At 41.9% G+C, this 24,397-nt stretch overlaps 1 protein-coding gene across 6 annotated transcripts in view; it reads left to right on the top strand.

Moving 5' to 3' along the window:
• Positions 1-24,397, top strand: part of KIZ (kizuna centrosomal protein) — a 108,769-nt gene that overhangs the window by 1,414 nt on the left and 82,958 nt on the right. For 5 of the 6 annotated variants that reach the window (XR_007133909.1, XR_007133910.1, XM_047771592.1 and 2 more), the window contains exons 2-4: positions 3,960-4,022; positions 7,919-8,084; positions 16,439-16,522. Coding sequence is in view for 3 of the 6 variants with exons in the window: in XM_047771592.1 (XP_047627548.1) it covers positions 3,960-4,022; positions 7,919-8,084; positions 16,439-16,522 (313 nt within the window). In the remaining 3 variants the exon portion in view is untranslated. Of the gene's footprint in view, positions 1-3,959; positions 4,023-5,923; positions 5,994-7,918; positions 8,085-16,438; positions 16,523-24,397 lie in introns of those variants that run through there. The other variant, XR_007133911.1, reaches the window with a different exon arrangement.

Genomic DNA, 24,397 nt, shown 5'->3' with positions numbered 1-24,397 from the left:
GGTTCCCAGGCTAGGGGTTGAATTGGAGCTGCAGCCGCCAGCCTGAACCACAGCCACAGCAATGTGGGATCCGAGCTGCATCTGCAACCTACACAACAGCTCACAGCAACGCCGGATCCTTAACCCACTGAGCAAGGCCAGGGATCAAACCCGAGTCCTCATGGATACTAGTTGGGTTCGTTAACCAGCAAGCCACGAAGGGAACTCCCTGTCCTCCCCATATTTACCTCTTAATCCTTTTCTACATCCCTTTTTTTTTTCCTGACATACAGTTACTCACCCAGCCACTCACCTCACCCCCAACTTTTAAAAAAATTACTCATGGAGTTGCCACTGTGGCACAGTGGGTTGAGAATCCTGTTGCAGCAGCTCAGGTTTCTGCGGAGTAATGGGTTTGATCCAGGCCTGTGCAGTTGGTTAAGGACCTGGTGTTGCTACAGCTGTGGCCTGGATTCAGTCCCAGCCTGGGAACTTCCATATGCCCCAGGTGAGGTGCCTTGTTAGCTCAGTAGGTAGCGCCTCATTCTCATGCCCCAGATGCAACCATTAAAAAATAAAATAAAAGCCACTCACTTCCTGCATGCCTTCCCTGCACCTAGTATTAATCAGCCATTTCCCAAATTATATGCCCCCCAAGTATTCTTAGAGCACTTCTAGATAGTGGCTCAAGTGACATACTCTCTGCCTAGACTGAGAATTTCAGCAGGACAGGAACCTTATTTTGCTGGATCTTTAGCTCTAGTTTATAGAGTTGCTGAAGTGGAGGGCGGGGGGTAGATCAATGTTTGTTGAACAAGTAGACGAAATCCCACAGTCAACCAGCTAGTGTCCAGGAGTTGTGAATATCTCTCGTAGAACCAAGTAGCCACAGATTGCCACAAATAATGGCCATTTTCCAGCCAACCAGGAAAGCTGGGAGTGTGGCTTTTCACAGACGGTGTAAAGTGTCTACACATACCTGCTGATAAAGAGATAAGACGCTGCTCTGTGCATCAGTACACTTAAAGTCCTCTTTAACTGTTCTGTTCAAAGAGTAGCTTAGTTACCCCAGGCCATTACTTACTTCTCTTTCTTTCTTTCTTTTTTTTTTTTGGTCTTTCCTCTTTTTTAGGGCTGCACCCGCAGCATATGGAAGTTTCCAGGCCTGGGGTCGAATAGGAACTACAGCTTCTGGCCTAAACCATAGCCACAGAAACTCGGGATCTGAGCTACGTCTCACCATAGCTCATGGCAATGCCAGATCCTCAATCCACTGAGCGAGGCCAGGGATTGAACCCATGTCCTGATGGATGCTAGTCAGTTTGGTTTGTTAACCACTGCGCCATGATTGGAACTCCTCTTTACTTCTTTTTTTCTTTCTTTTTTTTTTTTTTTTTGTCTTTTTGCCATTTCTTGGGCCGCTCCTGTGGCATATGGAGGTTTCCAGGCTAGGGGTCGAATCGGAGCTGTAGCCGCCGGCCTACACCAGAGCCACAGCAACTCGGGATCCGAGCCACGTCTGCGACCTACATCACAGCTCACGGCAACGCCAGATCGTCAACCCACTGAGCAAGGGCAGGGATCAAACCCGAAACCTCATGGTTCCTAGTCGGATTCGTTAACCACTGCGCCACAACAGGAACTCCTACTTATTTCTATTTCTTAACCCAAGTTCTAATTTAAAAATGTTATAGGTTCAAATGGCATATTTTTTTTAACTAAGTTAAATTATGAGTTACCGTTTTTGCTTCCTGTGCTAGAACACCTGGCTGTTTATAGTCCTTATGGTATAATAACTAATAATTATTACTTACTTTATGTTTAACACTTAATGCCTTAACTACTAAGCAAGGTGAGGCTATTGAAATTATATAAGGAATATGAGTCAACTATTATAGCCTATTCATGGTCCTGCATTTGGAGGTGTGTTTTATTTTTAAGTCAGTACAAAACTGTGTGCATTCATTTTTCATTTTAAAAGTCCATCACTAATTTTAACTCATGGTTAATAAGTACAAAGCTGCTGAAGTTCCCCTCATGGCTCAGTGGTTAACGAATCTGACTAGGAACCATGAGGTTTCAGGTTCGATCCCTGGCCTCGTTCAGTGGGTTAAGGATCTGGCGTTGCCGTGAGCTGTGGTGTAGGTTGCAGACATGGCTCGGATCCCGAGTTGCTGTGGCTCTGGCGTAGGCCAGCGGCTACAGCTCTGATTAGACCCCTAGCCTGAAAACCTCCATATGCCTTATGTGCAGCCCTAGCTAGAAAAGACAAAAATACAAAAAAAAAAAAAAGAGCAGAGCCGAATAACTTTGGGTATAGAGAAAATTGCAGGAGAAATGTGGAAACCTAGGTTCTAGCCCACTTACCGTTGTATGACCTTGAGCTTGTTAATCAACTTCTCTGACCTGGGCTTGTCATCAGAGACGAAGGGCCTTGAATAATATGTAAAGTAAGGCCACAGGTTTTTTTATTTTTCCTCTAGTAGAGCAATGAGCTTTAAAGTAAAAAAGTTGAAAGCCGTAGTTTTGTAAAGCAACAGGCAGTGAAGTCATCGTCTGTATCCTCTTTGAGTGTTTGCATGTTATCTATTTGTTTTTTTCACCCAGTCCCAGTGACCATAAGCAAAATTGTCTTCTAAAACCCTAGAGGTATTTTAAAGGCTGCAACCCTGGGTTGTCACAGCTGCTTTGTCAGTCTGGAAGTTTCCTGGGAATGGGAAATAAAAACAGTTTGCTCTTTCTCTGTCCTCTTAGAGGTGAATCATTGCATTGTTGGGGGTTTTGTTGTGTTTTTTAAGAAAAAAATAACTGAAGGAAAACGAAACTAATAATTAAGAGCTCCTGTGTAGAACAGAGGCTTAGCCCCTTCCGCTTAGGAGGTCAGCTTGAGCTCACCTTCTCCTGGACTCCTTGTCTTAGATTCAGTCTTTTTTTCTCTTAGCACTTTTCTCTTAGACATTAAGCAATTTCTCTTTCAGCCTTGGTTAATTAATGGTAAATTAGATTAGCAGTTTGCCTTTGGTTGAAGCTGGTATGCTGGTGGTGGTTGAGGAGAGCCCTTTATGATTAAACCTCCCAAGAGCTCTTTTTGAGATTTGTATGGCTTCGAATCCTGTTCAGCAGTTTTATCCCCCGACCCCTTGGTTTTGGCCGCTGCCATCTCTGCTGCCCAGTCTCCCCTACCTCTGGCCAGGCTGGATGTGCAGGTGTACGGGTCACCTCTGTGCTCGGCTCACTGCCAGCACTTACCAGATCACCATGGCCAAGTCTTCACTGCTGGTAGCTCCTAGGAATAGCAGTTAATGACAAATCATGGTGCTATTACACACTTCTATGAGGAAATGCCCCAAATTGGAAGGGGACCTGGTCTCCACTAAATATGAATGAGGCCATGTCTGCTTCTCAAGATCCCTTCCTGACTCAGCCATGTGGCCCTGCCCAGGCCTGTCTGGTTGGAAACAGAGGGAGCCCTCAGCCTTCAGTCCAGGATGGATTTATGGAAGCGTGTCTAGACCTGGTGGAACCCCCCGTCACTAACAGAGGTGTTTGGCCATATTGTATTTTGCATATTTATCTTGTTGCTGTCTGTTCTTCCCCCCTTTCCTCTTTCCTGCCCCAGAAGGTCACTGCCTGAGGGCGGGGGCCTTGGTTGGCTCATTTACTGTGTGGTCTCTAGGCCTAAAGCAGGGCCAGGCTCATCATGGCACTGAGAAATAATACTGCCCAGCCTTTTCTCCCTACATTTCCCCAATTACTTTGAGAATCTTATTCTTTTTGTTTCACACTGGTATCCTGTTTGCTTTCTTGGACTTCCATGGTGACTGCTAAGTATTTTTGTGTCTTGAGTTTCAAATGCAGTTGGCATTTTCTGCTTCTTAGACCACAGGAATATTCTCACAAAGGAGATCATGTTCTGAATCTGCCTGCCTGTTACTCATCAGTGTAATTTATCTGTAAAATATTTTCTTTCTGTATTACAGTGAAAAGAAGAGATTGGAACTAGAAAGGAAACTCTATGAATGTAATCAATCTGATATATGCAGGTAAGATATGACAGTGAAAGTTTAATTTGCCCATGTTAATCAAAATTTAACCCTAATAGGAGTTCCCGCCGTGGCGCAATGGTTAACGAATCCGACTAGGAACCATGAGGTTGCGGGTTCGGTCCCTGCCCTTGCTCAGTGTGTTAACGATCCGGCGTTGCCATGAGCTGTGGTGAAGGTTGCAGATGCGGCTCGGATCCAGCGTTGCTGTGGCTCTGGCGTAGGCCAGTGGCTACAGCTCCAATTAGACCCCTAGCCTGGGAACCTCCATGTGCCGCGGGAGTGGCCCAAGAATTAGCAAAAAAAAAAAAAAAATTTAACCCTAATATATGTTGCCAGTGCCATAGTCGTAGTACTGTTACCATTCTCTTATTTCTAATATGTAATTGTTTCAAGTAAACATTGCTAATTTAATATAGTCACAGTGAAATATAAGAATAAATTTGATTACAGCATAAGAAAAATTATTGCATTACCATTATTTGGTATTTGTGTTATTTTAGGAATCTATTTTGCTTAAATATCTTAAGAATAAGATGCCTTGTACTCTTACTTATCTCTTTGGTCCCAATTTATTTTATTTTATTTAAAAAATTTTTTTCATCTTTTTAGGGCCGCATCCAAGGCATGTAGAAATTCCCAGGCTAGTGGTCAAATCCGAGCTGCAGCTGCTGGCCTATATCATAGCCACAGCAACTCGGGATACGAGCCTCACCTGCGACCTACACTGCAGCTCACAGCAACGCTGTATCCTTAACCCACTGAGCAGAGCCAGGGATTGAACTCCCATCCTCATGGCTACTAGTTGTTTGTTACCGCTGAGTCACAATAGGAACTCCTTTGGTCCCAATTTAAACATTGGATCTGTATAATGATTGAGGCATAATTATTGTAGCTAACCCTACAGCAAACTATTGTGGGCAGAGTTACATGGAATTTCATTTGTGGGTATAAGACAATGACTGTCAAAATTATTTTGAGCAGTGGATAATACACATATTATCCTTTTTAGGTTACTTACTCTAACATAAAGAGCAAATTTTTAATATTTTTAATTCTGGGAGTTCCCTTCACGGCTCAGTGGTTAATGAACCCGACTAGGATCCTTGAGGATTCGGGTTCCATCCCCGGCCTCACTCACTGGGTTAAGGATCTGGCGTTGCCATGAGCTATGGTGTAGGTCTCAGATGCGGCTTGGATCCCAAGTTGCTATGGTTGTGGCGTAGGCTATCAATTGTAGCTCCAATTCGACCTCTAGCTTGGGAACTTCCATATGCTATGAGTGTGGCCCTAAAAAGAAAAAAAAAATCTATTTTAAGTAAATTGAACTTTATCCCTAAGCCAAATGTATGGTGTTACCTCCAGTATTATTCATAGGATTTTTCTGGCTGTGGTGGAGTTAAGTTTGTGACTTATCCACATCATAATATGAATGAGAAATGAAAACATCTCATTCAGAAGAGAAAGAAACTGAGGATCCTTTAAAACCAAATCACCTATCAGGTGCATTTTATTTCCTCATCTTCAGAACTAATTCAATAGTTTTAAGTTTAGTGTCTATTCTTCCAAAAATACCGATCAGGGTAGACAGCCTTATGCTTCTAGCAGCTCTAGGAGACAGTGAAGAAATGGTGCTGATGTGGATGCCGTGGTCACAGACATGGGCCTGAATCTGAGAGGATCAGTTGCCATTTTTCTAGCCCCTGCCTCAAGGGACAGAGGACCGAGCACAGACTTTCCCTGCATCCTAGGTCTCCGTGGCTTGCTGGTGTAACGGTGGTGGGCTGGGGGGGGTGGGTGCGGGAGGAGTGGGAACCTCTCCAGGCCTCAGCTCTTGTTTCCTGGGAGACAGAGGGTAGGGTTTGTTGTAAATATGCTTTCTTTGACTGCCCTGCCCGTAGGGTGAAATCCAGTCTCATCTAGCATGGCTGCCTCCCCCTGGTTCCCCCAGAAGGCAGAGTCTGAGGCAGGGTAAGTGTGTAGGGGGTAATTTATTTTTAAGAAGGGGTCACATGAAACCAGAGAGCGGGGCTGGGAAGAGCAGAACAGGGGTTGGTCACTGCCATGGGCATGCAGGGTGCCATCTCTCTGCACCTCCAGATGATCCGGGAGGCCTGCCTTCCTTCTCCTCCCAAAGGTCCACTCAAGGGAAGAAAGAGGTGCTCTTCACCCATTGGTTCCATCCCCCCACTACCCCGAGGGTCAAGGCTGCCCCAGAAGGTGTTAGCTCCATCTTACACCCAGGCTTTCCCTGCTGCAAACTCAGAAAAGCAGCCCTGGGAGAGCAAGACACCAGGTGCAGCTGATGCAGGTGCAGCCAGGGGCTGCACCCGGAGCTGCAGGAGGGCGCATGAGGGCATGCTTACCAGAGCCCCCATTGTCTGCCCCTGCTGAGTTCTCATCATGACTGTCTGTTGCCAGCCTTTCCCTAAAATTGTCCATGACTTGAAACCTCAGCTTCTGAAACATGACAAGGTCTCTGGTGGTGAAGCAGGTAGCCCCTCTCTCCAGGTACCTCCATTCATCTCAGCCTCCCCAGCTCTTAGCTGGCTGACCTTGAGACAAGAACTTCAGTATTCTCTGCCTCCAATTCTTTGGCTGTTAAATGGGGATAGTAATAGATAGGAGAACTTAATAGAACCTTCAAGCAGTGTCTGACCCAGAGTAAGAGTCGATAACTTACTGTTTATTACAGTTCTTGTCAGTATCACTGTTACTCTTCTTATTTGTTGCCCTTGAACTTTCCAGCATGCTACTTCCTCTGCCTGAATGTTTTCCCCTCATTTTCACACTCACTTTTCCCCTTTTGGGGTTAGCTCTTATCCATCCTTCATGTCTCAACTGAAAAATAATTTCTACTAGGAAGGCCTCTCTGACTGAGGTGGGGTTGCCTAGTCTGTCAGAGTCCCTTGCAGTTTTGCTAGCATGTCCAAGGTTTTGTTTCCCCTGTTGTCCCTGGCTGAGTGCCTTTCATACTCAAGAGTGCTAAATGATTGCAAGGATGGATGGATGGATGGACGGACAACTGATGTGGTCAGCTTTGAAGGTTAATGTGGGGGCAGGAGTGAAACTAGGCTCTAGGTAGAGAAGGCATGGTTGCTATTGTGCCAACTCCAGGTGGCTGCTTGCCTCTGCCACAGCCACAGCCACACCAGATCTGAGCCTCGTCTGTGACCGACACCACAGCTCACAGTAGCGTGAATCCTTAACCCACTGATCAAGGACAGAAATCAAACCTGTATCCTCAGGGATACTAGGCAGATTCATTTCCACTGAGCTACAACGGGAACTCCCACCGTGTTTTTCGATGTTGCCTTTTGGATGAGAGTCTCCACAGGTTCTTTCACAATTTGAGTGGAGTTACAATGCATGTATTGTGAAATATTTTAATAATACACTGTGCTATTGCAGTTTCTAATAAAAGTTTAAAATATCTAAATGAGAACTTTGGGGGCATTTTAGATTTCATAATTTCTTAATGTTTATGGATTGTGGTGTATAGTTTGATTCTATTTCGACATGAGCAGGTAGTTTTCAAATTGTCTGTCACATAAAAGAATACTAATGGGCTGTTCATCTGAACATGGCCACATAGACACTGCTCTTGAAACCACATTTAATTTTGAGAAAGAAATTCATATAAATCTTTATGTGTGAATAGTGTAATGTGGTCTCGTATCCATTTCTCAGGAGAGTTATGCCTAGAGGTGATACCTCAGTGACGTTGCATTAATTTTCTCTCTGAAAATGCACATATATCCTGTCCTTTAGGCGTCAGCATTTGGGTAAAATATCTTAGGATGTGTTGTCTCATTAACAATTTCGTTAAAGGGAATTCTCCTCAGATTTGTTGAAGTCTAACTTCATTATTTAAAAATTTGCTCTTATTTTTCTAGAGTTAAGCCGAAGTATGGAGAACTAAAGAAATACCTGAAGGAAATATGTGAATCAGAAAAGAGGGCTCGAACTCGAAACCAAGAATACTTAAAGCGGTTTGAGCAGATCCAAGCTCACCTTGGGCACTTTACCGCAAAGGCAGAACTGAAGCTGCAAGAACTGAAGGTGACGTCTTGTTTTCTACTGTTCTTTTGTCCTTTTTTGCTGAAATTGGAAATAGTGATGAGGAAGTTTCAGATCCACAGTAATCATGAGTGTTCACCTGTTCATTTATAAGCTTTACTGTCAGTTTTCTGTGGGAATTAATTACCATGTGTCCAGATTTTGATCCGAGAACTTGAGTTTGCATTTTCTCAGATTTCCACTTCACTTGAGGAATTATTGGAACATCTGTACTTTGTTGCACATGCAGTTAAACAGGCATGGCCACCGGCCCCAGTACATGGTATCTCTGGGCCTCGCAGCTGGAGCTGAGCAGCATCGTGGTTCCCTGTAGAGACTGCTTCCTTCTTCAAAGGGCTTTTTTTTTTTTTCCTGTGGCCTGGGCTGCTCTGTTCTTGGGGAAGGCTAAGAGGAAGAACTTAGCCGTGCAGAGTTCACCTTCCTGCCTGTGGACTCTGTGACCCAGAACAGCCGCCCTCTTCCCTGCCCCTCTGACCCTGGCTCCCCATTCCCTCAGGCTGCTTGACAAACTGTGCCTTGTTTCTCACCATTTGTGCTGCTCAGGACTTGTTGCCCAAATTAACCCACTTGTGTACTGTGTACAAGAGGAGCTGACTTCCATAGTCCCTTTTTCACTCTTGCAGTTTTCCCCTAGGCTTTTATTATAAAAAGTTTAAGTTCTCAGAAAATTAAAAGAATTATGATAATGAACATTCATGCTGTGGTCTGAATGTTTGTGTCCCCCTGCCCAAATTGATATGTTGACATCCTCACCCCCAAAAGTGATGTTACTAGTGGGTGGGACCTTTGAGTGGGGCGGGGCCTAAATTATAGGGTGGGGCTTGTGAACGGGATTAGTGCCCTATAACAGAGGCTCCAGAGGGCCCTTGGCCCCTTCCACTTCCACCATGTGAGCGCATGGTGAGAACCTGGTAGGTCTGAACCAGGAAGAGGGTTCTCACCAGAAGGCAGCCATGCTGGCGCCTTGATCTTGGACTTTCAGCCTCCAGTCTGTGGGCAGCACACACTAGCTGTTTATAAGACAGCCAGGCGATGGTGTTTTGCTGCAGCAGCCTCAGTGGACCAAGACAGCGCACGATCTGCACAGATGCAGTAGTGGTAAATAGTTTGCTATATTTGCTTTGCCTGTGTCTTGAGCTATTGAAAGTGTGCTGCAGAAACCAGGACATTTCTCCCTTAAATATGTGAGTGTGGCTTCCCTAAGAGCAAGGGCAGTCTCCAGTCTCCATAATCATACCAGTATATCTCACATGAGAAAGGTAGTAACAGTTCCAAGATATTACTTACTATTCAGCTGATGTTTTAGTTTCCCCAATTCCCCTCAAAGCCTCTGTGTTTTTCCAGACTGGGGACCACTTGGGGTTCACACATTACATTCAGTCATTGTGCCTTTTTTAGTGTCTTAATCTAATTTAGTCTCCTGCTGATCTTCTGTTTTGTTTGTTTTTGTTAAATGATACTAGCTTTTTGAAGAAGGCAGGCTGGTTGCTTGTTGAATGATTTACATTCTGAATTTGACTGGTGATGTCTTTGACGTATCATTTGTGAGCATCCCTTATGTTTCCTGTAAGTGGGCAGTTCGGTCTGGACCACTGCCCAGGAGAACTTTCTGTGGTGATGGAAACCTAGTCTCTACTTGTGCCACCTCATACAGCAGCCACTAGCCACACATAGCTGCTGAGCACTTAAAGTAGAGCTTGTGAATTTCAATTTTGTTAATGATTAAAGCTCAATAGTCACACCGTCCTGCATCGCATCAGGAGGTGCATGAATCTGATGGTGGTTCTCCTTGAGAGGCTGAGTTTGATGCCCTGGGTAACATGGTGATCTCTAGATTTCTCTGTTGTAAGTTTCCTTTTTTTCCCTTTGTAAATCATTAAATAATCTGTGGAGTGGTGGTTTGACATCTTGAGAATACCTTGTTCCTCCACAGCCTTTTGCTGGTGGTTTTAGCAGCCATTAATGATGCCTGAATCAGTTCTGTTGGAGGTTGTGAAATGGTGATTTTTCTGATTTGATCTGCTACATTTATTAGCTGGCATTCTTCTATAAAGAAGAGTTGAGTTTCCTTTCTCTCTTTCTCATTAAATATCACCAGGGGCTTGTGAGTCTTTGTTTAGTCCTTATATTATCAATCACTGTATGCTTTTGTTGCTTATACTTTCCCAAATTGTGCCAGTGAATCTCTTCAAATTGGCTCCTGTGTCCTTTTGACATGACCCTGTTAATTCTGAGCTTTCCTTGCTTTGGGGCACAAGATGTTCCAAGTTTACCTTATACTTGCCTGCTTCAGACCTGGCATTAGCCCCTTTTTCAAGGAGCTGGGGTTCCTTTGAGTAGGGAAGGGTGTTTAGAGACCAGGATCTGGAGGCTAGATGTGCTAAAGCAAAAGCGGGTCTTAGCTGTCAGCACCCAGGTTTTTCCTCTTAGTGTTCAAGTGGGATGCTTAAAACTCAAAAAGCAAATGTCCTTATCAACATTGAAAATCTCTTTTCTTTCCAGATGTTTCACAGAGAAAATAAAAGCGATGGAGCAGGGAATTTCTTCTTTCCAGTAGAGTAAAGAAAATAATAGAAGTTTTCCTCTTATTTTCATATTGATGCTTTACTTGTTAATTTCTCATTATAACTAAATGTGTGAGGAATTTGAAGGGGAACATCATCCTTTGTAAATATTTTTATGTTCAGAGCATTTGTTGTGTATAATTGGATATGCTTTTAAAAACCTGTATCATGAGCTACTAAAGAATATCACCCAGAAAGTTCCCAGGGTGGCACGTGGAGCATCATCAGCATCTGCCTTAGCTTCGAACGTTCAAGTGTCAGGCAGAGGGCAGGCATGCCAGGGCTCAGGGCGGGTCCCCAGGTTGGGAGAGTTATCATCTGGTTCTGTCTCTCCTCTGCCTGAAATCCTTGAGTGCTTGGCCTTTTCGGGACAGAGCCCAGGCCAGCGTGCCCCCCCCCCCAGCTTCAGGCTCCTGTCCACACTTTGTCTCCCCAGCTAGTCCCTGTCCACCTTCTCCTTTCCTCCTGTCTCTCCCTGCACCCCATCCCTGTCTCTTGCCCCCTCCCACCCTCCATTCTTCTCACCGCCCTCTGCATCTTACCTCTAGCTTGCTCTCTGTCACACACACGCTGAACACTTTCCTCCAGAGCACTGCATCTCCTCCTCTCTCCTTCAGCTGAAGGGCCTCTCCCTCCATCCCGCTTAGGTCTGTGTCCTAATGATCTCTGTAAGCACTTCTTCAGGTACTCTCATGGCTTACATGTCTGTTTGCCCACTTCACCCCAAGCTGCTTGTCTCCTTATTTCAGTGCTCTCAGTGGCACATAATAAGTGCTCAGTAAGCACTGACTGGTAAGTAATTCTGTAGTTTCGTAGTTTCGTCTTGTTCTCTTATGGATCGAGAATGACTGTGTGAAAACAAATGTGCTGTGATTGTATCTTGTGGCCTACCCTGCAGGTGCCTTTGTGTTTAAAAGCAGAAATATCTGAAGATATAATGTCATTATTTAAAATGTGAAAATTCAGTCATCAGGTTATATATGGTTATACCATATCTTTTCGTAAAAGTTCAGCATTGCAGAGGAAGCCCATATACTGGAAAAAATAGAAGAAAACACAGAAGATTGTGAATCTTAGTTCCATCTGAGAGTCAAGTCAGACAATTTCTGTAACTCTGGCCATTCTCCCTCAGTCATGAGGGAGGCCAGGCCTGCTGGTTGTCACTGTCTGTTCAGCTCTGTAACTGAGAGTTACTGTATAAACCCAGAGACCAATGAAGAAAGGAAGTCTGTGGGGTAAAAAGGTAGCCATGGTGCTTTTAGGACAGTTGTACAATGTGACGAGGGGAATTGAAGGCATGTGAGTGAGAAAATAGGAGAAAAGGAAACATGATGGAAAATGGGGCGTGTGGGGAGTTCTCATCATGGCTCAGTAGTTAACAAATCTGCCTAGAAACCATGAGGTTGCAGGTTCGATCCCTGGCCTTGCTCAGTGGGTTAAGGATCCAGGTTGCCGTGAGCTGTGGTGTAGGTCGCAGACGTGGCTTGGATCCCACTTTGCTGTGGCTCTGGTGTAGGCCGACAGCTACAGCTCTGATTAGACCCCTAGCTTGGGAACCTCCATATGCCGCGGGAAGCAGCCCTAGAAAAGGCAAAAAGAAAAAAAAAAGAAAGAAAAATGGGGCGTGTGGGGAGCACATCGAGACGCCAGAACCCCCACTTCCTCTTCCCACAACCCAGACCACCATCAGCAGATTTCATCCCTTGAGCTGAAATGAACTATCTGCATGTAGTAACAACATGAATTGGAAAGGCCTCCTGCACTCAAGTTGGCAGCCAAGCCCAGTGCTGCCAAGCAGTCCAGTGCAGAGCAAGTTCTTGATGGCCAAAGTCAGTGCTCATGGGTTTATTAAGACAGATTTCTCTGGCGGGGCTGGAGATGAGGAGATTATCCTGGGCCAGCAGGTGCTATGGGGCATGAAGCAGCAAACCTGACTATGAAGAATCTAGGCCATGGGGCAAGAAGGGACTGGGGACCTGAGTCTGCACCCAAGAGAAAGTTGCAGCCTTGATGTGGTGTGGAGGTAGAGGGAGCCCATGGGACCTGATCGCAGAGGAGGCAGAGTAAAACTGAAAGATGTGGTTGGAGAAAAAGATGCAGAGGAGGACACATGCTCTACTGCTTCATCAGACGTTTGTAGCTGGAAAGTCTTGGAGAGATTCATCTATGCTATATTTCCCAAACTTAAAAAAATAAAACTTTAAACATGGTAGAACCCTTTGTTTAAATGCAGATAAAAGAGAAAGTGGATATGAAAAACCACATGGAGATTCCTTAAAAAAACTAAAAATGGGAGTTCCTGCTGTGGTGCAGTGGGTTAAGAATCTAACTGCAGTGACTTGGGTTGCTGCAGAGGTACAGGTTTGATCCTCAGCCTGGCGCAGTGGGTTAAAAAAGGATCTTAGGTCACAGCTGCAGCTTGGATTCAGTCCCTGGCCCAGGAACTTCCATATGCTGTGGGTTCAGACATAAAATTAAAAAGAAAAAAAAAAATTACCATTTGATCCTGCAGTCCCATTCTTGGGCATATATCCAGAGACTACTCTAATTTGAAAAAATATGTGCACCCTGATGTTCATTGCAGCCCTAGTTAGGATAGCCAAGACATGGAAGCACCTAAGTATCCATCAACAGAGGAATAAAGAAGATATGGTACATATATACAATGGACTATTACTCAGCCATAACAAAGAATGAAATAATTGGAGTTCCCACTGTGGCTCACTGGTAACATAACCCAGCTAGTATCTCTGAGGATGCAGTTTTGATTCCTGGCTTCACTCAGTGGGTTAAAGGATCCAGTGCTGCCGTGAGCTGTGGTGTAGGTCGTAGACACAGCTTGGATCCGCCATTGCTGTGGCTCTGGTGTAGGCCAGCAGCGGTAGCTCTGATTCGATCCCTAGTTTGAGAACCTCCGTATGCCGTGGGTGCCACCCTAAAAAGCAGAAGAGGAAAAAAAAAAAAGGAATGAAATAATGCGACTTGAAGCAACATAAATGGACCTAGAGATTATCATACTAAGTGAATTTAGTCAAAGACAAGTATCATATGGTATCACTTATATGTGGAATCTAAAAAAAAAAATGATACAGATGAACTTATTTACAAAACAAAGAGACTCACAGACATAGAAAACAAAGATAGTTACCAAAGGGGGAAGGGGAGGGATAAATTAGGAGTTTGGGATTAACATATGCACACTATTCGATATAAACTAGATAAACAGGAAGTCCCGTCGTGGTGCAGTGGTTAACGAATACGACTAATAACCATGAGGTTGCAGGTTTGATCCCTGCCCTTGCTCAGTAGGTTAAGGGTCCACCGTTGTCGTGTAGGTCGCTGTGGTGTAGGTTGCAGACGTGGCTTGGATCCTGAGTTGCTATGGCTCTGGTGTCAACAGCTCCAATTAGCCTGGAAACCTCCATATGCTGCGGGAAGCGGCCCTACAAAAGGCAAAAAGACAAATAAAACAAAGTAAAATAAAATAAAATAATAAACAACAAGGATCTATTTTATAGCATAGGAAACGATATTCAATATCTTGTAATAACCTATGATGGAAAAGAACCTGAAAAAGAATATATATATATATGTATAACTGAATTATTTTGCTGGACATCTGAAACTAACACAACATTGTAAATCAATTATACTTCAGTTTTGAAACCATTAAAAAAAAAAAAAAAGTGGAGCTGGGGACCCCAGTGGCTCTTGCAGAGCATTGTTGAGAACCTGTGCTCTCCAGTGTTCAGGAGGTGGACTAGATGGATAATAACCAAGTACCATGTATGTAAATAAAAGGAGAAGAAGGAGAGCAGAAACAATTTTAGGTGGAAATCCGTGGTCCTAGATCATGCAGAGTTACAGTTTGTATCGATTACCAACTTTATCATAGGAACTTTTTAACTTTCAAATACATGTACAGTTTTTATTTGCATCATTTAGAAGAGTACCTAGTTTGGTAAATTTTTCAGGTGCTTTGAGAACAATCTACATTGAACTCTTAAAAATCTTTCCTTATTGCTCTTTAGGAAGCCCCAGTGCAGTTAGTTCTGTCATGCTTCTGTTAATTGAATAATACTCACATATTTCCATGAAAAAGTGCCCTGTCTTTGGAAGTCATGGCTCTGAAATGATCCCATAATGAGGAAATTGGGTACAGTGCCCATAGCATGTTTATAACTAATCTTAAAGAGCATAAGAAAACAATTGTTGCCACAGAAAGAATTTATTATTTAATAAATCTGTATTTTGCTTGTTTATTTTGTAATTCACTCCTTATCTCTTTTTAAAAATATTTTCTCTTGGAATTTGTAGAGTATGCCTGTTTAAAGCTCTTGGGGTTAAAAATTAAATGTCTCTTGAGTTCAAAGGAGTGGATATAGAACAGAGAGATGTAAATTATATTTTCTTAATTGCCTTATTTATCTTTTCTTGGCTTATTTCACCATTTCTACTGGCCTTATGAAAATTTATTTAATTATCTATTTATATCATTACTACCATCTGCTGTGTTAATAGCATTTTGATAGAGAAAAAGAAATCCCTGCTTAGGTGTTATTAAAAATGGGGCCGCATGTAATACCTTTTAAGATATCTTGAGGAAGACAAGTTAATTTTGGTTATTATTGTCTGTTCACTTTTTGTGTCAAAACAAATGCTTGGCCCTATTTTATGTTCACACTGAGAACTTAGAAAACAGTTTTCTAATTTGATCATCTCATAGGTGTGTTGCTAATTGCAGTGCATCACTGCCTGATTGAGAAAATGTTCTGATACTTATCCCTGATGGACCACAATCGGGGACTTTTTAAGGCTTTAATTACAAACATATCAATCAAAATGCTTTTTACGCCTTGCTTTTAAGAAGAAGTCGTTTAACGATGGACTCACTTTCATCAGTTGTGGCGTGGTGATGATGCAGGCATCTTTATGTGCTTGTTAGCACGGAGCAAACCTGATTCCTGTGTTGCTGGTCATTGATGTCTGTGTTGTATTTCTACCACTAAGAAAACAGAATTTGTTTTCAGTTGATGAGCTAGCAAATAATACACTCTGTTGCTTTGACTGGTAGGACCATGATATTATATAGGTGTCATACTGCTAAGAATGTAGTAGACTTGATTTCTTTCCCTTTTTTTTAGGACAGAACTTTTCAGAGAAGACATGGTCTGATGTTGTACTTTGTAATAAAGTAACTGGATTTTCATGACAGCTTACTATACCAAGATTTTATTTCCAAAATGGTAAAAGACTAAATAAAAATCCATCAAATGCTACTTTATTTAAAACACATAACATTTTATAGAATTCAGTTTTTGATATGTGTTTGTGAAATTGCCTTTTTCCCAAGATAAGTTGAATTTCTCAGCAGTATCAGCATTTGCTTTCTCTTCACAGTTCCTTTTATGTCGTAAAGACTAAAGAATAGAGGAGTTCCCGTCGTGGCGCAGTGGTTAACGAATCCGACTAGGAACCATGAGGTTGCGGGTTCAGTCCCTGCCCTTGCTCAGTGGGTTAAGGATCCGGCGTTGCCGTGAGCTGTGGTGTAGGTTGCAGACGCGGCTCGGATCCCGAGTTGCTGTGGCTCTAGCGTAGGCCGGCGGCTGCAGCTCCGATTCAACCCCTAGCCTGGGAATGTCCATATGCCGCGGGAGCAGCTCAAGAAATAGCATCAACAACAACAACAAACAAAAGACAAAAAAAAAATAATAGAGACAGGTGCTAGTTATAATGATATCCTTCACAAAATCAAACTTTGCTTATGTTTAGGTTGAATATGAGACTCAACTTAAGAAGATGCAGCTACTTTCAAAAGAGGAAAAGAGTGAAGTGAAAGAGGAGGATGGAGCAAAGGTAATAAATGATAAACTTGCTGTTAACAAAGGATTTCTGGAGTGTTTGTGTTTTTAAGACTTTGTTTTAAGTAAAATCATCTTATTACAGAGATCTTTTTGATTAACCCTTGAGTGATTATTTAAACATACCTGCTTATAGAGTATTGCATTAATGTCTAATTCAATTAAATTTGCTTAAAGGCAGTCACTGTGGCTATAAAGAGAGGGATTCCAGAGAAAACCTCAGTGTTGTTGTAGGCGAAATTGTGTTTTTCTAAACAGTGCTTTGTAGCTGCTGCTTTCTTAGTTCCAGAAATGTTTTAAATGAGAAGTAAACAAAGTGTGGCATTTTACTTCATTTCTCTGTACACATAATTTTGTACATTTTAACCTTTTCATAGATAAAGTGGAAAGAAGGGATTGCATATCTAAGCAGCAGACAAAAAGAACGGCAAGGAATACTTAACTCAATTCTGCTACGTATCTGCCATAATGCAGGCTTCTAATCCTCCCGCCTATCTCCATATAAATGATTCTGTTCAAGACCATAGATGTTTTCTTCACTAAAAGCAGTAAAGCTCTTTTAGATGAAATGTCTAAAAACATCTTGTAATAACTTGGAGCATGCTGGCAAGAGTAGTCACTTGTGACTATGTGTGAAACCCCCTCAGCCAGTCGATATTGTAATAAGCAAAAACGGTAGCATCACTCCATTATTCAGAGGAGCCAACAGCGTGCTTGTTCCTTAGGCTGCAGCATTCATTAAGAAAAGCTTACTGGGCTGAAAGCTGGAAACAGATGATAACGGGATATGATTTTCATATTTAATGCTTTCCTTGGAAGAGTATGTGTGCTACAGATTGATAGAAGAATCAACTGCTACTTTACTAAAAGACTTTCAGGTTTGCCCTATAGCTACCGATGGAATCATTCAGCCAAGAAATTAACTTTTTCTCCTTTTACCTGCTTTATATATCTGCTAAGCAGGCTGCCTGGCTGCCAGTAAATGTTATTATGCAGTTAACTGTTTGGTATTTAAGACTCTTATCAGAAAAGAAACAGAGGCCACACTATTTTGTTTTTATAGTAGGAGCAAGGTTTTAGTTTTTCTTTTTTCTGTGCATTAGCAGACATTAATCTGAGTTTATAGGAAGTTTTAGTTTTCCTTTCCAAAGATTAGAAAGTTAAAAAACCTAGAATTTAGAGCGTTCTTTAAACTGTAAGATACAAAACCCCAAGAAGCCCCAGCAACCTTGACCTGTGTAAAAAGTCCTTTAATGATAAATGATTTCTGTGCTATTAGATGTACCCCAAATGTGGTATAATGTGATAGACTTCTGAGCCATTCAGGCAGTTTTTCTGTTTGACATGTGGTCATGAAATAATTGATGTGGTTTTTAATCTATAAACTAGTTTGTTCTTTCTCTGCTGTTCCTGACAGACATATTGTTGGTATGGCCGTGTCAGTGGTACTTAAGTAAAACAGGAGACTTTTTTTTTTCTATTTGCACTACTGATTGCTCACCTTACGTAGAGTTATATAGTTTCCTTTTAAGTCATATTTAAAATTAGGGCAGGAGACAGAGCTGACAACTCTTTATAATGCTACATAAAATAATTAGAAGTGTTTCTTTTTTACTGAAAAGTGTCATCTCTTAAAAGCTTTGACTATTGGCTCTGTGTAAGAATCAATTAGGTAATGTTTTGAGACATTTCTGTCTTGCCTTTTTCAATTTCCCCTTGATGTTCCATCAATTAAAAGGTAAAGACATGTCAGCAAAATCCCAAACTAGTTAATCCTTATTTTACACTAAACAGAACAATTCCTTATCACATGAGCTACTTTTGACCTTTCAGGGGCAGTCTCATGGGTTAGTTTCTGTGCCCAGAGCACTGGTCTCCGGGGACTGACCTGGGCACAGGAGTTGGATTCAGTAAATCACTGGGCATGTGCTTTGTTTATAGCAGGTCCTTCTGCGAGTGCCCTAGTGCTCACCCTCGAGGTGCTGCCCATAAAGTGAAGTTCTTTCTGAGCCTGGGGTAGTGTGTGCTGAGTGCCAGTTACACAGGGAAGCCTGAGCTGCGTGCAGAAAGGTTTGCATCCTCTGAACTGAGTACCCACGGCTTGGTTGAGAAGCCGATGTGTGAGCTGGCATGAAGGGTGGGTAGGAAGTCGGTCATTAGGGATATGATAGACGTTCTAGGATCAGGAGATATTGTGAGTGAAGGGGTAGAGGCAGGAAGCCAAAGGTGTAGTAGAAAGGCTACTGTTCTTGTAAGGAAGTGGGAGACGATGAGCTTGGAAAGTTTCCATCGTGGAGCTTAGTCCCAGGTTGGAGAATTGAGACTTCCTCCCGGCATCAGTGTGTGTGGGCGCGATGGGGCAAGGTGAAGGAAGGCCTTGTCTCCGAGCAGCTACATCACAGGCGTAGGAAGGCGAGGCTGGCAGGGTCATTCGGGATGCGCTGGAGGAAGGAGCTTGAGGAACTGAGGAGCCAGGCCTCAGACGTGAGGAGTTAACTGCATTACCCACGGGCCCGAGTCAGGGCGGCCATGGAGGTGGAAAATAGCAGTGAAGGGGAGATGTGGTCATCCCGAGTTGTAAAAAGCTTCTTTAAAAAGTGGTTGCGTGAATTGCAGCCAAAAGCAGCAACCTGGATGCTCTACTAAGAAAATTGATCGGGTTGCTTTTCAGTATAAAACTCCAGCTCAGTTTTGTAATAAGACATTCAGTGTTTTATGAATCTCACGCTGCTCTTCAGAGTCATGTGTTTCCTTAAGAGAAGTAATCATTGGTTTGTTCATCCCCCACAGGGCTTATTTCAAGTATTAGTTTACTTAGTAAACTTCTATTGTTCTTGTTAATAAACACCAAAAAGGCAAAGTTCAGGCCCCCATTGGAATCGTCACGATTTTACTGTGATACAGTAATCCTTCCCCTTTATTATACATTGTCATTTCTATTTGGGGGGGAAATTCTCACTCTCTTGGTCTCTAGGCGTGTTCTTCTTGTTGCCCAGTTTTTTGTGTCAACAGTGGCTAAAGCATATCCATAAAACACATCAAAACATATTTACCCAAGAGAGATGGAGATGGCATTTGTGAATGAGAACATAAATTATGGGGTGGTGGTTGTGAAGTTTCTTCGAACTGTTAGGCTGTGAAATGTACGTTCTACTAAAAGCAGATATTTCACAGGAAGATTATACTCTGCCAGGGCCAGAGGATGCAGAGGACTATAGAATTTCATCACAGAGTTTATATTCATCAATTCATTTCATCTTTTCAGAATCCTGAAGTAAATAGTTGTTATCCTCATTTTATAGGAAGACTCAGACAGGTTGGTTAACTTTTGCCCAAGATTGAAGTGCTAGAGGGAGCCCAGATTCAAAGGCAGACCATGTGGCTTCAGCATCTGGGTTATTAGCCATCTTGTTACCTGGCCTTCCAAGGTCGTGTGGGTGAAGTGCACCTCAAAAGCTGGGAGAAATTTCTGGTCGGATGAAAACAGCCTGGCCAGGAGTTCCTGTCATGGCGCAGCAGAAACGAATCCAACTAGGAACCATGAGGCTTCGGGTTCAATCCCTGGCCTCACTCAGTGGGTTAAGGGTCTGGCGTTGCCATGAGCTGTTGTGTAGGTCACAGACGTGGCTCAGATCCAGCATTGCTGTGGCTGTGGCGAAGGCTGGCAGCTGTAACTCTGGTTGGATCCCTCACCTGGGAACCAACATATGCCACGATTGCAGCCCTAAAAAGTAAACAAACAAACAGACAAACAGCCTGGCCATATTGTGTGAAATATTTCAATTATTCATTTAAATACTGCGTTTTCCCTTAATCTTGGGAAAGAGTGAAATGGTCTCCCTTGATACTGTAATATTCCAGCTGAATCAGGTGAGATATGACTTTGTACTGTTTGAATTTAGTAAGAAATTAGATGCATTTCAAATTCATTATTAGGGATTTTTAAGTTTTATTTTTTCCCCAAAAATCTGTGGTTTAGTAACACAGTTTGAGTTTAACTCATTCAGTTTTGAGGATTATGGCATAAGAGATGGGCACTAGAGTCCTTGTATTTGGGTTTTGAATCCTATAACTGAAAGCAAATTTTTAAACCCTTTCTAAGTCTTGCTAAAGTGGGTATAATAAGTATGGGTGTTTCAAGGGTTAAAAACATAATATGAGTCTACTTAACACTTGATAAGTGCTTGGCACTGTTCGCTGTTCCTTTTGCCACCCTCCCCACTGTCTCTGTCATCACCATCTTCCTTCTCCACTCGGGTGGCCATACTAGGGTGTCCTGGCTCGTTGCCACCTTCCTATGATGGTGGAGAGGCCCGCAGTGGGGACAGAGAAATGAGAAATGGGAAGTAAAGCTGTCGTGATGAATGATTTCAGAGTGATTACACTGCAGAATAACTTACAGAGCATGCCTTTGAACCCTAAATTTAATGGATCCATTTTAAAATTTAGGTAGTTCCAACCTCTATTGAATTTAATAACCAATAACATCTTGTGGCTTTGGTTGTGAAATTTTGGTTGAGTTTATAATCTACCCTAGTGGCAAAATGAAAGAAGAGTTAAAAATCACACTGCTGGATGGAAATGCTGTAAAATCAGGTCATGATGATCATTGTACAACTATAAATGTAACAAAATTCATTGGGTAATAAAAAAAAAAATCACGTTGTCATTGTGTCTTAGTTAACCTGGGCTGCCATACAAAATAGCACAAGACTGGAGGGCTTAAACAACATAAGTTTATTTTCTCACAGTTCGGGAGACTGGATGTCCAAGACCTAGGTGCCTACTGGGGTGGTTTCTGGTAAGGGCTTTCTTTGGGTTGCAGACGGCTGTGCTCTGTTTTTGCTGATGCTTTCCTTTGCTGTGTAGAAGCTTTTTAGTTTGTTGTAGTCCCACTTGCTTATTTTTGCCTTTGGTGTCAGGTTTGAAAAAAATCACTGCTAAGACTTACGTCAGGGAGCTTGCCACGTATGTTTTCCTCTAGGAGTTTTATGGTTTCAGGTCTTACATTCAAATCTTTAATTCATTTTGAGTGAATTTTTGTGTGTGGTGTAAGATAATGGGAGAGTTTCATTCTTTTGCATGTGGCTGTCTAATTTTCCCAACATCATCTATTGAAGAGACTGTCCTTTCTCCATTGTATATTCTTGGTTCCTTTGTTGTAAATTCACTATATGTGTGGGCTTATTTTAGAGGTCTTTACTCTGTTCCATTGATCTATGTGACTGTTTTTATGCCAATACCATACTATTTTAATTACCATAGCTCTGTAATATGTTTCAGAATCAAAGCGCATACCAGCTTCGCTTTTTTTTTTTTTTCCCAAGATTGCTTTGGTTATTTGGATCTTTTGTGGTTCCAATCAAATTTTTAGATTTTTGTTTCTGTGAAAAATGCCATTGGAATTTTGATAGGGATTACATTGAATCGGTAGATTGCTTTGGGTAGCATGGACATTGTAACAGTGTTCTTCCGATCCATAAGCACAGATTCCCATTTATTTGTGTCTTCTTCAATCTGTTTCAGTAATGCCTTGTAGTTTTCAATATATAGTCTTTCCTTGGTTATATTTATTCCTAGGGTTTTTTGTTTTGATACAGTTGTGAATAGGATTGTTTTCTTAATTTTCTTTTCTGATATTTCATTATTAATATATAGAAAGAAACTCAACAGATTTTTGCACATTGATTTTGTATTCTTCACCTTTACTGAATTGGTTTATTAGTTCTGACAGTTTTTTGATTGAGTCTTTAAGGATTTTCTATATGTAGTGATGTTTTTACTTGTTCCTTTCCAATGTGGATGCCATTTATTTCTTTTTCTTGCCTAATTGTTCCCACCAGGACTTCCAATACAATGTTGCATAAAAATGGCAAGAGTGTGCACCCTTGTTTTGCTCCTGATCTTAAAGGAAAAGCTTTCAGCTTTTCACCATTGAGTATGATGTTAGCTGTGGGCTTGTCATACATGTCCTTTATTATGTTGAGGTATGTTCTCGCTATATTTGCTTTGTTGATTGTTTTTATCATGAATGGATGTTGAATTCTGTCAGATACTCTTTCTATGTCTGCTGAGATGATCATATGTTATGCACCCTTCATTTTCTTAATATAGTGGGTCATATTTACTTGTTTGCATGTTTTGAACCATCCTTGCATCCTTGGGGAAAAAAATAAGGATATTGGTGTGTAATTTTCTTTTCTTGTGGCCTCTTTGGTTTTGGTATCAGTGTAATGGCCACATAAAATGAATTTGAAAGAGTTTCCTCCTCTTCTGCTTTTTGGAAAAGTTTGAGAAGGATTGGTATGTGGTGTTTTTTTGTTTTGTTTGTTTGGTTGGTTGGTTTTTTTGTTTTTTACGGCATGTGGAAGTTCCTAGGCTAAGGGTTCAGTCAGAGCTGCAACAGCAACATGGGATTTGAGCCACATCTGTGACCTTCACCACAGCTCACAGCAACGCTGGATCCTTAACCACTGAGCAAGGCCAGGGATTGAACCCGTGTCCTCATGGATACTAGTTGGGTTCAACTCTTGAGCCACGGACAGGAACTCCTGTATTTGAATGTTTGGTAGCCTTCTCATTCAGGACTTTTTTGTTGAGAGGTGTTGATTACTGGTTCTGTCTCATTACTAGTAATTGATCTTTTCCAGATTTTCTATTTCATCATGACTCAACCTTGGTAGGTTTTATGTTTCTAAGAATTTATCTGCTTATTCTAGGTTGTCCAGTTTGTTGGCATATAGTTGTTTATGGTAATCTGGATACTTCATATTTTTGTGGTATCAGTTGTAACACATCTCCTCTCCAGTATTTTTAAGAGACTGCTGATGGATGACTGTGACAAGAAAGGGGGAGAATGAAATGAAACCATGGGTTATAGATTTACCTCAAGCACTCAACTACATAAAGTAATAGGGAGGTATAGAAAAATGGATCATTATATCAGATCCTTAAACACTGACACACGTGCCTTCCTTTGGCAGTAACGTCTGTCTCTCAAAAAACTTTCAATTCCTAATATTATTCCAGTGTCAACAATAATGTGAAACATGGCATTTTCTCTTCAGCTTTCCTGGCTTGGAAGCCATTTTGAGAAGACACATAATAATGTTCAGAATTTTAGGATTAAAGACCACCATATTTCCTGTTGCTAAGCAAACAAAATGACAGACTATTGAAAAAAAGAGAGAGAGAGACACCTGTCTTGGTGCATGATCTCAGCAAGTGGGAAAGCTGCCAACTGACGGAAGCCCAGCTTATATTTTACTGGAGCCATATTTTATTTTGCAAACGTTGAGCCACTTCAAATGTCGCATTGCCTTATAGCAAGCAGCAGTTCATTTTTTGCAGGTTTCTGGTGTATTTTTTTGATGTGCAAGTTTAAATAATGCTGGTAGGAACATAAAACAGTGCAGCCTCTTTGGAAAACAGTACCTCACAGTATTAGACATAGTTACTGTACAACCCCAAACTTACATACTCAAGAGAGGTGAAAACATATGCCCACACAAAATCTTATACACAGATGTTCATAGCATCAGGATTCTTAATAGCTGAAAAGTGGAAACAACTCAAATGTCCATCCTCTGACAGATGGATAACTAAAACATGGTATATATCCATGCAAAGGACTATTATTCAGCCATTAAACAGAATTAAATACTTACACCTGCTACAACATGGATAAACCCTGAAAGCCTTATGCACAGTGAAATAAGCCAATCAAAAGTACTGTTTATTAGAAAGCAAACTAGTGGTTACTAATCGGGGAAGGAAAGAGGGGAGGGACAGTATAGCCATAGGTGGGGGAAAAGGTTATGATGTGTGTGAAACTTTTGCAAATTGTGAAGACTCTAGAATTTAATCTTTC

Source organism: Phacochoerus africanus, chromosome 3, assembly GCF_016906955.1.
Source record: "Phacochoerus africanus isolate WHEZ1 chromosome 3, ROS_Pafr_v1, whole genome shotgun sequence".
Lineage (NCBI taxonomy): Eukaryota > Metazoa > Chordata > Mammalia > Artiodactyla > Suidae > Phacochoerus > Phacochoerus africanus.
The sequence above is the reverse complement of the archived record's forward strand: the minus strand, read 5'-3'. Positions and strand labels throughout refer to the sequence as shown.